Consider the following 13,244-nt stretch of genomic DNA (forward strand, 5'->3'; position numbering starts at 1 on the left):
CACCTGCCTGCGCCAGGGGTTCCCCGGCCGCAAGATATGAAAAAGCGTGCCGGCGTACGCCCGCTACTTTCCCGGTGCCCAGGCGGCGGGCCACCCGTTCTCCGACGCCGGCGAGATGAACTATTGCGACTTTCCGGCGGCCTGGGTGGAGCAGGCGCGCGTCGACGAAGAGGCGGCGGCGGCGTGGCACGTCGATCCCGACAAGGGGTTCGCGAGCTTCGACACGCCGGCGAGCGTCCGCATCAAGGCGCGCTGGGTCAGGGAGAGGCAGCTCGGCGGGCTCATGTACTGGACAGGCTCGGCGGACCGGCCGGGCAGGGAGAGTCTTGTGAGCGCTGGGTATCTGGAGATGCACGGGTATGCGCCGCTGTAGGTGCCTGCATGTTGTTTCTCCCCTTGTTTCTGAATACCATGAATCAGGTCATCATTGCGATGAACAAATCGACTCGCCAATAAAATCAATACCCTTGATCAAAGTGAACCTGAGGCTCTGCCAGAACCGTCTTGATTTTTCAGCAAACCCCGTTCCCATTGGCGCCCACCGCGCGCGATCTCATGGTGCCCCAAGCGCGCGCAAATAGGCCCCAGCGCCCTCTCCTCCGAGAGCCTCTATAAAAGTCGCCCGTCCTGCCCGCCCATTTCCCTTTTCCTCTTTTCTTCTTCATGTCGACAATACTTCAGTACGCCGCCCCCCTACAGCTAGCTGCCTTCTCCGACAGCAGCAGTCGCTAACGAAGCACAGGAGAATCATTTCTATAGTATTCGACCTACTCTGGGTTCTCCAAAAGAGCCACAGATCCCACCCTGGTTGATGATGTATATCCTCGACACCCTAGAGTGAATGGCTCTGGTTGCCCTCGCACTGCCTGCAAAGGTGGCGGCTCTCTCCTTCTGGGAGGAGCTGTACAGAGGGCGTTTGATGATCTCGTCCCTGTCTTGCGGTCTTGCCCTTGGGCGCGCGGTGGGGTGGTGTTGACGGGACGTCTGACAGGCGGGTTCTTTTTTCTGCTTTTTCATTACTGCTGGGCGTGTCCCGGTTGTGAAGAAGATGTAGAAACGAAGAGATCGGATTGGGTTGCACATTTGGACGAGCATCAAATTTATTTTGTCCCATACATATTGCGACCTCTGTCAGGGCACGTTTCACTCAGCGTCCACTGTATTAAATTGAAGAGCCTACCTGAGAACAGGTTCGGGACTGAGATCATCAATTCGATGGAACCCATCGCTGGACACAGAACCAAGTTTTCCCTTTCCGCTTGAGTTAAATCATCTTGCAGGTTGACTCTCGATGCCTTTGACCACCAGACTAAACTAGGTAGGTCGCGAGCCCTTAGCCTGCAGGGACAAATGTCGTGCCGGTACTCACGCCTGCCTGCCACGAAGCCTATCCCTCGATACAAGTCCGTGTTTTCCACCGGATGTTGTTGAAACTTTCTTTCTATGGGACATTTCAAACCATCAGTATCGTTTAGGAAGATGAATCAATGCAGAAAGATCATGCGTTGAACAAGCCACGATCGTCTACAAGACGGCCCATCGTGCCAAGAGAACCAAACTCCGTGCAACAGCCTCATAAGAGCTAGACTGATATGGCTGCTGAATTCCTAGTGCCGGCAACATAACTTACTTCTACGAGCTATTCAAATTCCCGTCACACTCGTACAGCACCCGGGTCGATCTTTTCTGCATCCACAACGTCGTCCGCTCCCTAATCGACTGATACCGTAGAACCAGTGTACGAAGAGCCGGATTCTCCATTCGGAGACGCATCAGCAATGTGCAAAAGAAAACAGGTACAGCACTTGTCAGAATCCCGAGACTGGAATTCTTTTGGAATGATCAGAACCTGGAGTGAACCCAATATCTGGCCTCAAAGCCTCAGGAACTGGCCCTACTCGGGCCCGGCTACTGACCTCCATGCCTAACCGTAGGCACCTTAATAGCTAATCTCTCCAGCGCAAGGTAACATGCAGACAAGCTAGAAAGAAGCAGCTTCTTACACAAATATTTTGTAGAGGATTCGACTTGCTTCGGGTGCTATTGTCTTTCGTCTGACCGAAGTGACGAGAACTTCAATCAGTCTTGCCGTCAAAGTCACGGGCCGCTGTGATCACATCAGCCGCCAATAGGGCGCAGACGTCTACAGTACAATGCGACGCAAGGGAAGACACTACGAAAGTAGCTCCTTGAACGAACCATTTTGGCCGACACCTGAACTTGAGGTGGGAATGAATTACACAGTGGCGAGAGAAAACGCCTAGCTGATGATCTTACGATTCAGACGCTCTTCTCAGAGCACAGACCGACAAAGATGTCGCTGCTTGTGATGACTATCAGCAGCCTTGTATCTCAAAGGGAAACAGAAACGGCGGAAACGGCAGAAACGACCACGACTTTGTTCGCAATGAAAAGGCTGCATCAGCCCATCGCCAACTGCTCTCACGTTTGACTCTGGCCAGATCCACGCACCATACCCATAGGTTGGGTGAAATGATTCCTAGAGCCGTTAGGTGACGCAGTGCCGCCTGGCGAGGCATCAATCGAGGACGTGTACGATTCTGTACCTACATCGCGGCTTTTCCTGCAAACTTCGATAGATCCAAACTCAGCTGGACTTCTTTCAATAATTCCGATGCGCTCGGCTCCGACCACGGGTCGGTGCATCAGCTCTCGGTGCATGGGTTTCCCCGCAGCTGCTCCACGCTACACTCACCCAGCTACGGGGTAGTCAATTCATAAAACGGAGTAGTCTGTAGTTGAACTAGCCAATCCACGGCAATGCGAGGTCAGCAAAGATCTCGACAACACTGCTCGCGGCTCGGCGCTGCTACGAGGCTACGTAAACCTACTCTCGACATTTCTTCATCTTGAGACGCTCGAAGCGTTCTCAAGTGGCCTGCCCGACGGAGCCATGTTGTCCCCCACACGAAGCGCTCTGCGCTTCGGGCGAGCATCGACGTCGCGGTCCCTAGCACTTGTTCGATGGCTAACGACGCCAACTAGGCAAGCTTATATGAGCCCTCTTGAGCCCGTTGGTTTTACAAATTTCCCATCACAGACTCACAACATACTCACCTCGAATTCGGTAGTATAATAGCCTAGATTACGGTAGCCGATTACAATCGCTTCGCAACGTACAAAAGAATCATCGCCGCCCTCTCACGCTCTCGGAAAAAATACTTTACAGTCACCTTATTTCTGACCAACACGAATGGTCTCTTCACAGCATCGAACGAGGCAAGACAATCCTTCAATTGAGACCTGACCGCGTAGCATGCCACGACGCTACCGCCACGATGGCTCTCCTCCAATTCATCAGTGCTGGCCTTCCTCGAGTTCAAGTACCTACTACGGTGCATAGCGATCACCTTATTGTCGCGGAGTATGGAGCAGAGGAAGACCTTTCACGCGCAGCGAACGAGCACAGTGAGATCTACTCGTTCCTGGGGAGCGCGGCGAAGAAACATGGCATTGGGTATTGGAAGCCCGGTGCGGGCATCATCCATACGACGATCTTCGAACATTATGCCTTTCCCGGTGGACTCATCATCGGTACCGACTCTCATACCCCTAACGCTGCTGGTATGGGAATGGTGGGCATTGGCGTCGGTGGCTCGGACGCTGTCGACGCTATGGCTGGTATGCCTTGGGAGCTGGTCTGTCCCAAAGTCATTGGCGTGCACCTCACCGGCGCGCTCAACGGTTGGGCTTCTTCTAAGGATATCATCTGTAAGCTTGCCGGTATTCTCACGGTCTCTGGCGGCAAGGGAAAGATCATCGAATTCTTCGGGCCCGGTACTGAAACCTTGAGCGCGACGGCTATGGCCACTGTGGGGAACATGACCGCGGAGGTGGGCTCGACGTCGTGTGTATTCCCTTATTCACCCGCCATGTCTCGGTACCTTGTCGCGACCAACCGGGTGGATATTGCAAACCATGCCGATGCTTTCAAGCAGGATCTCCTTACAGCCGATGAGGGAAGTGACCGCTACTACGACGAGATTATCGAAATGGATCTCTCTACACTTGAGCCGCACATCAACGGACCCTTCACTCCTGATCTATCGCACCCGCTTTCCCAGCTTAGGAAGCACGTTGCAAGAAGTTCGTGGCCTGTGGACTTGAGCTGCAGCCTAGTTGGAAGCTGTACGAATAGCTCCTACGAGGACCTGGTCAAGGTTCGCAACCTCGTCTTGCAGGCCAAAGAAGCTGGCATGGACAAGGCCAGGATCCCTTTCCTCGTGGCACCTGGCAGCGAACAGATTCGCGCGACAGCCGAGGCGTCGGGTATCTTGAGCGCCCTACGAGATGCTGGCGCCACGGTACTCAGTAGCTCATGCGGTCCTTGCGTTGGTCAATGGGATCGCAAGGATGTTGATGTGGCCGACGCAGAAATCAATTCAGTCATTTCGAGCTTCAACCGGAACTTCACAGGCCGCCACGACTCAAACCCAGGCACCCACTCTTTCGTCACGTCCCCGGAGCTTGCTACCATATTTGCCTACGCTGGGAAGCTGACCTTCAATCCCGATACGGATTCGATCCCACTCTCGGCTGCTGGGACGACAGTCTCGGCTGCTGGGACGACAGCAATACCAAGCTTCAAGTTTATGCCGCCCGAGTCCCATGAACTCCCAAACATCTTCTCTCCAGGCGAGGATAGGTTCCAGCCCCCTGTGCTCACGTCCACCGACGAACTGACGGTGGACATACACCCACACAGCGATCGCTTGCAGCTCCTCGCACCTTTCATGCCCTGGCAGGATGGCAACGCTAGTGACATGAATGTTCTCATCAAGGTATCTGGCAAGTGCACAACTGACCATATATCTCCAGCGGGGCCCTGGTACAAGTATCGCGGCCATCTTGAAAATATCAGCAACAACATGCTGCTTGGAGCGACCAACGGATTCCTGCCGGGCGGCTCGTCGACGAGTGTCGGCCGAGCCAGAGAACCCACCACGGGCGAGGTGAAGCCGGTGCCTGACGTAGCACGGTCGATGCGCGATAGGGGAATGCGATGGTGCATTATAGCCGACAACAATTACGGCGAAGGCAGTTCCAGAGAGCACGCAGCGCTAGAGCCACGATTTCTGGGTGGCACGGCGGTTATTGCGAAAAGTTTTGCACGCATCCACGAAACGAACCTCAAGAAGCAGGGCATGCTGCCGCTGACATTTGACGACCCAGTAGACTACGACAAGATCATTGAGGGTGACACGGTTTCGCTCATTGCCGTTGACGAAGGACAGCTGGAGCCTGGTAAGCCGGTCACCATGAAGGTGCGAAGGAGAGACGGGTCAGCATGGACGGCCCAACTCAACCACTCGTATCACGCTCATCAGATCTCGTGGTTGCGAGCCGGGAGCGCGCTGAACCACATGAAAAATACGGTGCTTGGTCAAGTATGAGCTCGTTTGATATGCCATCTATACCTTGTGGACGTTCCCAGTTTGATGGTAAACCACGAACCCCCTTCCCCCCCGGATCTCTAGAATTCAAGGCCTTTTCGTGGTGCAGCAAAGCACTTACATGATGCAACCGAGATGCATTGACAATTGGTCGACTGATACCATCTTCAGGGTCCCAAAGGAGAGAGATTGCATATCGCAAGTCTCTTCAATTTCGGGCCCGAATCAATTTTGAACATCGTCTCTGCCTGTCGTCTCGGAGGCGGTGGAAAGTGATTTGCGTGCAAGCTGGGCTGGTCCAGCGGAGGTTTTGCCGCGGCTGAATGGTGCTCCTAAGTCCCCAGCTGCGACTGCAGTGCATGCATGGCATGTCTGCGGGAATCGTGCTGAAGTTGTTGAACGCAGGTCCATGCACCAGGAGAAGCGGACCAGTTTGTGCCCTCGACGTCGGAACGAAGACGCGATGAGACAAAGAAACGAAGTTCTCATCGGGTGAGGGCGGTATAAAGGTCGTCCAGCGTGAGGATATCGGACGAACTGAAAGGATGTTTCAGAGGCAGGACGATGAAAATGAAGGCACCAGCAAACAGTCAGGATGGTGCCTTGGTCCGAATGGCTGACAGTGACGGGCGAATGCGGCGGAGGGACCATTTGAATTTGATTCTGGTAGCGCACAGCATCGCTATCGACGACCAGTTGGACGCTGCTCTTCTGTTCTCCTGTCTCACGATGGCGCCCAGAAGGCACCTTCGTTTCAACCCCGTAATGGCTTCCTCCGCCAGCACCCTCGTCGCGCCGTATTGTTGGGGGATGCGGCCAGGGTCAGGCAGGCGCAATGGCTTGAGGATCACGTGGAAGGAGGAGCACCTCCCTTGAAGCACCCCTGGCCTGGTCATGTTCAAAAGGCTAATGAATACGGTAGCAAGGCAGGCAGGCAGGCAGAGCCAGGCAGAGGTCTCAAGCAGGCAGAGGTCGCAATCCAGGGACAGCACATGGCGGCAGCTGCAGCAGGTAGATCCTGCCAGGGCCGGGCCACCAGGGCCAGGCAGGGCAAGACCCCCCCCCCCAGATCGAGCACGGCCCACGCCGCACAGCCAATCCGGCTCTTCGGCAGGTCCCAAGATCCAGGGCCTCGTCTCAAGTTGGCCTTTGGTCCCCCCCATTTCGTCCCCTCACCACCAATGCTCGTCAATCGCACCTCCTCTCCCTTCCTCACCACCACCTGCTGCTACAGATTTGGTTTCACACGCCAGCACCTTCGGGCTGTTCAGCCAATGGCCCGCCCATGCACCTCGTTGACAGCCGACGACCAGACGACAGGAACCGCATCATCATGCTCCGTTGCTCCATGGACCAGGCCCCTTCCCTGCGTCGCTCAGTGATCGGACGGGAGATGGACCTCGCCAACCACTGCTGCGACCCCTCTTTGACCTTGCACTTTGTCTTCGAAATGCCCGAGTTGCGCCCCCTCTGGACACCGTTCTCTAGGGCTGATGGTCAGCGGCACAAACGGCGCTTGGATTTTCTTGGGCTTTTGGCCTCGTGAAACGGGCCTTGAAAATGGTGCGTTGGAAACGAAATTGAGGGGAAAGGGGGCGAGCGACAACGTTCGTCTCGTGCTTGCATGACCATGTCCCTGTCGAACTCTGGCGGCATGACGGCCGGCGTATATCTCCCACGCACCGCCGCCCATCCTCCCACCGTCGGAGGATTCCTGGGAGAGTCAGTCGATCACCACGGCTTCGCTCTTTTTGCGCAGCTAGCTCTGTCCAACCACGTTCCTTTCTTTTTCACGCCTTTTCAGTTCCTCTTACCTTCGCTTCTTGAAATCTGCAGTGCAGGTCCCTGTTTACTTCACTTCTCACCTTCACTCGCTCATCAGGTCTACCTCTTCTTTCGCACGCCATCATGCTGTCCCAGCACGTACTTCTCTCGGTGCTCGCCGCCCTCGTCGCGGCGACCCCGACGCCTCGCCGCCGTGCCGTCGAAGCTCTCGATCCCGACGCCACCGCCGAGGCCCACCGACGGGATGACGCTGCTACTCGTGCCTTTGCCAATGTGTCGGTCCAGACTGCCGACGGCCGATGCCTCTTTGTCGACCCCCTGTCCGGTGATTTTCGTGCGAACTTGACCCCCGTGCAGCTCGCCGCCTGCGGATCGACGGAAGGCCAGAGCTGGGATGTCATTACCGCTGGAAAGCACAATGACCAGCCAGGCCAGGTTCTCTTCGTGAACACCTTGGTATGCCGGACCCTCATGCACCAGCAAGGACTCTTTAGCTGATCATGGCAGACTCAAGCATGCCTCAATTTTGACAGCCGTAATGGCAACGTCAACCTTTTCTCCTGTGGCGGCCGCGCGGCTGGCGAGGGCGAGGTCACCGACTCCCAGCTCTTTGCCTATGGAGGCCGCATGGCACTATCTCTGAAGCCGAAGAACGCCGAGGGCCAGTGTCTCGTCGCAAACGGAGACACACTCGGCGTAGCCGCTTGTGCCGAGGGCGAGACGACGCAGAGGTTCAATATTGGAGGCATGTCTATCCGGTGGAAGCGGAGTCCTCACGGTGCCGGCTTCGGGGCCGGCACTCCCTCGTTTCTAGGGGGTTCAGGCAGCACGGGTGGCCTCCCCAACTTGGGTGATCTTTTCGGTGGCGGTGGCGGTGGCGGCGGTGGCCGGGGACGCGGGGGAAATGGGCGTGGCAAGGGCGGTAACCGGGGCGGAAATGGCAACGGCAACGGCAATGGAAATGGAAATGAAAATGGCAATGGCAACGGCAACGGTAATGGAGGTGTTATGCCACCTCCCGCTGCTCCCCCGGTTGCTCCTCCCATCGCCGAGCCCACCCAGCAGCCTACCGCACCGAACGGGGCTCCAACACCAATCTTCTCAACGATAATTCCCAATGGCGGTAACGAAGGCGGCAATGGCAGCGGGAACGATACCGAAGTCCTACCTTGCTCGACAGCGGCCTCCCTTACCAGCTCCACGACTTCAAAGGCTGCCCAGCCCTCGGCGCCCCCGGGTGCACCAACGCCTATCTTCTCCCCCGTTGCCCCCAATAGCGGCAACGGTGGAGGTAAAGCCAGTGGAAAGGGGGACAACGCTGGAAGTAATGGAGGTAACCAAGGCGGCAATAACAACGACGATAACGCAGACACATCCGCTCAGACATCGTCTTGCTCCAAAACCAGAACCAGAAGGACCAGGTCTGCCGCTCAGCCGACCGCTCCACCAACTGCACCCCCCGGCGCCCCGGAGCCTATTTTCTCGACTATTGTTCCTGATGCTGGAAATAGCGAGGATTACAACGACGGTGATGGTAGTCCTGCGCCGGTTTTGTCCTCGTTCACAGGGACCGACGTATCTCGGGCGCCACCTGCGGCCACAGAGCCACCCACGCAGCCCTCGGCTCCCGAAGGCGCCCCTACACCAATCTTCTCTACCATTGTTGGCGGTGGTGGCGCGGGTGCTGGTGGGGGCAAAGGCGACGGCAACGGCAACGGGAACGGCAACGGCAATGGCAACGGCAATGGCAACGGCAACGGCAATGGCAACGGCAAAGGGGAGGACAAGAAGGATGACGCCGGTCCCGAAACACCCGGTTCTACCACACCCGCCAACCCCACGGCTCCGATCCCCGTCTCCGGGGCCGGTGGTACACTCAACCCCACAGCCGCGGCGGAGGCGCACCAATTTGACTTCTGGCGCCACCCGTCCCATGCAGTTTCGTCTCTCTCCGAGCCTCATCCGGCGAGTGTGTGTCCGTTGATCCCACAGCTGGCGATTTTTCGCCAGAACCTTGATCTTCTTCGCTCTTCGTACCCTGTTCTGGAGCGCCTGAGCAGAAAAATTTGATTTTCTTCACGGTTGGTGTCCTTCAATGATGGGTTCCAGCCCAGGGATCTGCTCTCGTGGTGAGTGTTGTGACGAACGGCTGATGACAACGTGACCGTATTTTCTTGCGGTGGACGTGCCGGCGGCGAGGGCGAGACGGACGTCGGGCAGCTTGTTGATCTCAAGGGCGCTAAGGAGGGCGAGTCGTTCGTCTGGCAGCCAGCCAACGGAAACGGACAGTGTATTGTTCCTGGGCAGGGCAGGCTCGTACTTGGTGCTTGCGGTGGAGCGGATTCGACCTTTGATATTGTCCATGTTGGGCCTGATGCTAAATAGATTGATCATGAAGTAGTGTAACTTTGTATTATTATCATTCCGATGCAGTCATGTCTGCCCAGCCTGTTCTCTTCTTGCATCAGGTACGGAGTTGAAGCCCACGGTCGGGTGCAACGATTTGACGAAGATGTGAGGTCAATCATGACCGAATTTTCTTGGACATGTGTGACATGCTTGACCTCTTGGCACCGCCCACAGTAGGGCCTCAGCTTGCAGGGCTGGTGTTCATATCTGGGGGTAAAATGCAGTGGTTGGTGTCAGAGCAGAAGATAAAAGTGTCGTATGAACTCAAGTGCATCAGCAGTGCCATGGACAGTGTGTCAGGCTCTCGGCAATAGCGCTACAGCCCATGATTTCCCTTCAATCCGCGCATGCAATTGATGCACATCACGACAAAGGGACGCGCGCTGGTATCGACAGGCGTTGCTGTCTTGGATTCTCGTGGGGCGAAGCTTGTCTGAAAGCTTGTACGTGACGAACACTATCAAGCTCACTTTGACTACTGCATTGCAGTTGACGCGCCACTAAATCATTCTGGGCAAGGCTTGTATGGGTACGTATCTTATCTGCGATTACCACGTGCAGCCGCCTGCGGTCTTCGATCTTCCCGCTCCCCTCACTAAGGTAGACCTCTGGAGTTTGTCTCCTCACCGTCATCATCTTGATCAATTTCCTCTTTCATCAATTGCAGCATCGCTTTCTTCCATACTACGTGGTAGTTATACCCTCTGGAAGGGCCGGGCCGCAACTTATGACCCTAGCCCAAAGCACGACGACACACGGCCTGACCACTCGCAACCCGTTTCGACCCTGGCCAACGATCTGCTGTTCTGCCATCATCCTGGATGCCAGTAGCCCTGCAGAGCACCGCCTCGCGCTCTGTCGGCCATCGTCCGTGAGACAACACTTCTCCAAAACACTCATGTCGCCCACCTCCAACCGTCTCTGCCACGACCTCTTGCGGTCATCACCATAACCAGCCATGGCCGAAGACTCGACGCAATTTCCTGTCCTCCAGAAGGTCGAGACGGCTCCCGACGAGCTGGTCTCGCCGCACACACAGCCCCTGAAACTCAAGACCACCATCAGCCCCACCCCAGGCCTGGCACATCGCACGAACACGGCCTCTTCCGATCCCGAAACTCCCTTCTCCCCCGTCCGCCGACGTGCCGATTCTCGCGCCAACACATTTCGAGCGGTCGACGATTACGATGATATTGCCTTCGACTTCGAGTCACACCGCCCAGGCTGGCAGCCCGGCTCTGAGCCCGGCTACGACCCTTCGAAGCCGGACGGAGGACACGCCTCGGTCCCCGCCCTGCACGCCGAGTGCGAGATCACCGTGGCCGACTTCGACGAGGGCCGTGTGGAGAGCCGATCCTTTGGCAACGAGGACTTTATCGAGTACCTGCAGCGGCCGCAGCCCGCCTGGAGCAAGTGTCGCTGGATCAACATCAACGGCCTCAGCTGGGACGTCATCCAGGCCTGCGGTCAGCACAAGGGCCTGCACAAGCTGGCCATTGAGGATATCATGAACACCCGCAACCGTACCAAGACTGACTGGTACCCGATCACGCCTTTATCCTTCTGACGCTGCAGAAGCTCGTCCGGCTCGTGGATCCTGACAGCGACAGCGACAGCGATTCCGACTCGGACAGGAGCAGCGTTCTCACGAAAAAGTCAGCAAGGGGCTTCATGCGGGCGAAGAGGTGGATGAGCGGCAGCGGCCCGGATGCCGGAGCCATGAAGGACTCTGCAGCCAGGACAGACCCGGAGAGGGCTTCGTGCCGGCGAAGACGGCGCACATGTCTCGCCGTGACCGTGTCAAGGCCAAGCTCGGATTCAGCGTCGAAGACCCCGACCTGACGCCAGACGACAGCATTCTCGTCCGTACGCTGCAGCGTTACCATGCCTCGCCGAATGAGGCTCGTACCGATTACATGGAGAAGCACTCGTCGCTGAACTCGCGTGACCTTGCCGTTAGTGCCGAGCAGGTCTCGATCTTTCTCACCTCAGACAACACTGTCATCTCGTTCTTCGAGGTGTCGGCTCGCGACATCGAACGGCCGATTGCGCTGCGTCTGTCTACCCCCGGCACGATTCTGCGGCAGTCGTGTGACGCGTCGCTCCTCGTCCAGGCCATCATTGATGCCATTATCGATCTGGCTCTTCCTCTGACGGCTGTCTACCAAGATGTCATTGGGGATCTCGAGCTCGACGTTCTGACGTCGCCTAGCATCAAGCAGAGCAGACAGTTGTACATCTGCATTTCCGAGATCAACAAAATGCTCACGTTTCTGAATCCGATCGACAATGTGGTCAACGTCTTGCGCGATCACGCGACCGACCTACGTCCCGACATTGCGGCGCGCGAGCTCCATAACCCGGCCTCGGGCGTCATCGTCACGCCTCTGACGCACACGTACCTCGGCGACGTCCTCGATCACTGCGTCATCATCACGGAAGCCATGGAGCAGATCAAGCGCAGCGCCGACAACCTCATTGACCTTATCTTCAACACCATCTCGGCGAACCAGAACGAGAGCATGAAGCAGCTGACTGTCATCACAATCATCTTTCTGCCGTTGACCTTCATCACGGGCTACTTCGGCCAGAACTTTGAGCCGTTCCCACAGCTCGCCTATGGCATTCCTTACTTTTGGAAGATTGCAGCGCCCGTCGTCTGCATCACCGTGACGGTCATGATGCAGGGCTGGATCCGGCAGTGGATCACGAAGATCTTGGCGAGGAGACAGATCGTCGCGGCCAGAAAGCGGGGCCAGAGGAAGAGGAGAAAGCAGGCATAGGAGACGCCTGCGAGCGTCATCGGCGGACGGAAAGCGAGCAGTCTGTTTGCGCAGGCTGAGAGGCGGCAGTGCTCCGGGTGGTGTGGGAGTTGAAGCGGCATGCACGTCTGCGGCGGTCGTTTGGCGTTTGGGCTTGATACAAGTGCTTTGAGGCTCGTTTGAGTACGATACCCCCTTTCTGTAGCAACTTTGATTGCTTTGATTAGAGTATGCTTGCTTCTTGTTGTGTTAGATGTGGGAATAGGGGCAGGCCCCGTTAAGCGGGATCCGTCCGATATTCGGCGGGGCTCTGCCGCACGTGATGATAACCATGTCAACATTCTTTTCACTTCTCAGCGACTCGACATGCTCATACCTCACCGTCTCAAAACTCACGCATCACTTTGCCCTCAACGAAGCAGAAACGCCGCACCTTGCGTACACTTATTTGCCAATACGTGGCCAAAGTTCCAAATCAAAAATCGTCACACCGCCCAGCACCATGTCCACACAACAAACCATCCCGGCCTCGGACCCCACAACGGAAGCTCACATTACCGATTATCACGCAACCCGCTGCCTCGCCTCTCCGCTCTACGCCTTCCTCCTGTCCCCGGCGGAGCACGGCCTCCGTCTGACCCACGCCTCGCGCGGGCGCGTCATCTTTCCGCCTCCCCATCGCGGCCTGCCACCTCAACGCCGCCGGCGGCCTTACACGGCTCCGTCTCGGCCACCATTGTCGACTGGGCCGGCGGCCTCGCAGTCGCGGCGTGGGACCTGCGCGGCGCACGGGTGTCAGCGTCGACATCCACGTCAGCTACGTCAGCAGCGTGCGGCTCGGCGAGGAGGTCGAGATTGAGGGCTCCGTGGACAA

The 13,244-nt window shown here is 56.9% G+C and overlaps 6 protein-coding genes across 6 annotated transcripts in view; 5 read left to right on the forward strand and 1 right to left on the reverse strand.

Annotated features, from left to right (window-relative positions):
* VDBG_07684 (chitinase 18-2) overlaps positions 1–373 on the forward strand; it is a gene marked incomplete at both ends in the record, with an annotated part of 1,282 nt that extends 909 nt beyond the window's left edge. The window contains one exon of the mRNA XM_003002179.1: positions 83–373. Within this exon, the coding sequence (XP_003002225.1) occupies positions 83–373 (291 nt within the window). The remainder of the gene's footprint in view (positions 1–82) is intronic.
* Positions 374–3,299: 2,926 nt separating this feature from the next.
* Positions 3,300–5,414, forward strand: VDBG_07685 (aconitate hydratase; the record flags this gene model as incomplete). Its single annotated transcript, XM_003002180.1, has 1 exon — positions 3,300–5,414. One exon carries the CDS (start codon positions 3,300–3,302, stop codon positions 5,412–5,414), a length of 2,115 nt encoding a protein of 704 aa, XP_003002226.1.
* Positions 5,415–6,004: 590 nt separating this feature from the next.
* Positions 6,005–6,577, reverse strand: VDBG_07686 (predicted protein; the record flags this gene model as incomplete). Its single annotated transcript, XM_003002181.1, has 1 exon — positions 6,005–6,577. One exon carries the CDS (start codon positions 6,575–6,577, stop codon positions 6,005–6,007), a length of 573 nt encoding a protein of 190 aa, XP_003002227.1.
* A 745-nt stretch (positions 6,578–7,322) lies between these two features.
* VDBG_07687 (conserved hypothetical protein) lies at positions 7,323–9,269 on the forward strand (the record flags this gene model as incomplete). Its single annotated transcript, XM_003002182.1, has 2 exons — positions 7,323–7,655; positions 7,707–9,269. The coding sequence occupies 2 exons, from the start codon at positions 7,323–7,325 to the stop codon at positions 9,267–9,269; spliced, it is 1,896 nt and encodes a 631-aa protein (XP_003002228.1).
* Positions 9,270–10,566: 1,297 nt separating this feature from the next.
* VDBG_07688 (conserved hypothetical protein) lies at positions 10,567–12,391 on the forward strand (the record flags this gene model as incomplete). Its single annotated transcript, XM_003002183.1, has 2 exons — positions 10,567–11,147; positions 11,269–12,391. 2 exons carry the CDS (start codon positions 10,567–10,569, stop codon positions 12,389–12,391), a joined length of 1,704 nt encoding a protein of 567 aa, XP_003002229.1.
* A 481-nt stretch (positions 12,392–12,872) lies between these two features.
* On the forward strand, positions 12,873–13,229 carry VDBG_07689 (thioesterase family protein; the record flags this gene model as incomplete). Its single annotated transcript, XM_003002184.1, has 1 exon — positions 12,873–13,229. One exon carries the CDS (start codon positions 12,873–12,875, stop codon positions 13,227–13,229), a length of 357 nt encoding a protein of 118 aa, XP_003002230.1.
* Between the last annotated feature and the right edge of the window lie 15 nt (positions 13,230–13,244).

The sequence above is a fragment of the Verticillium alfalfae genome, genomic scaffold, assembly GCF_000150825.1.
Source record: "Verticillium alfalfae VaMs.102 supercont1.10 genomic scaffold, whole genome shotgun sequence".
Classification (NCBI taxonomy): Eukaryota; Fungi; Ascomycota; class Sordariomycetes; order Glomerellales; family Plectosphaerellaceae; genus Verticillium; species Verticillium alfalfae.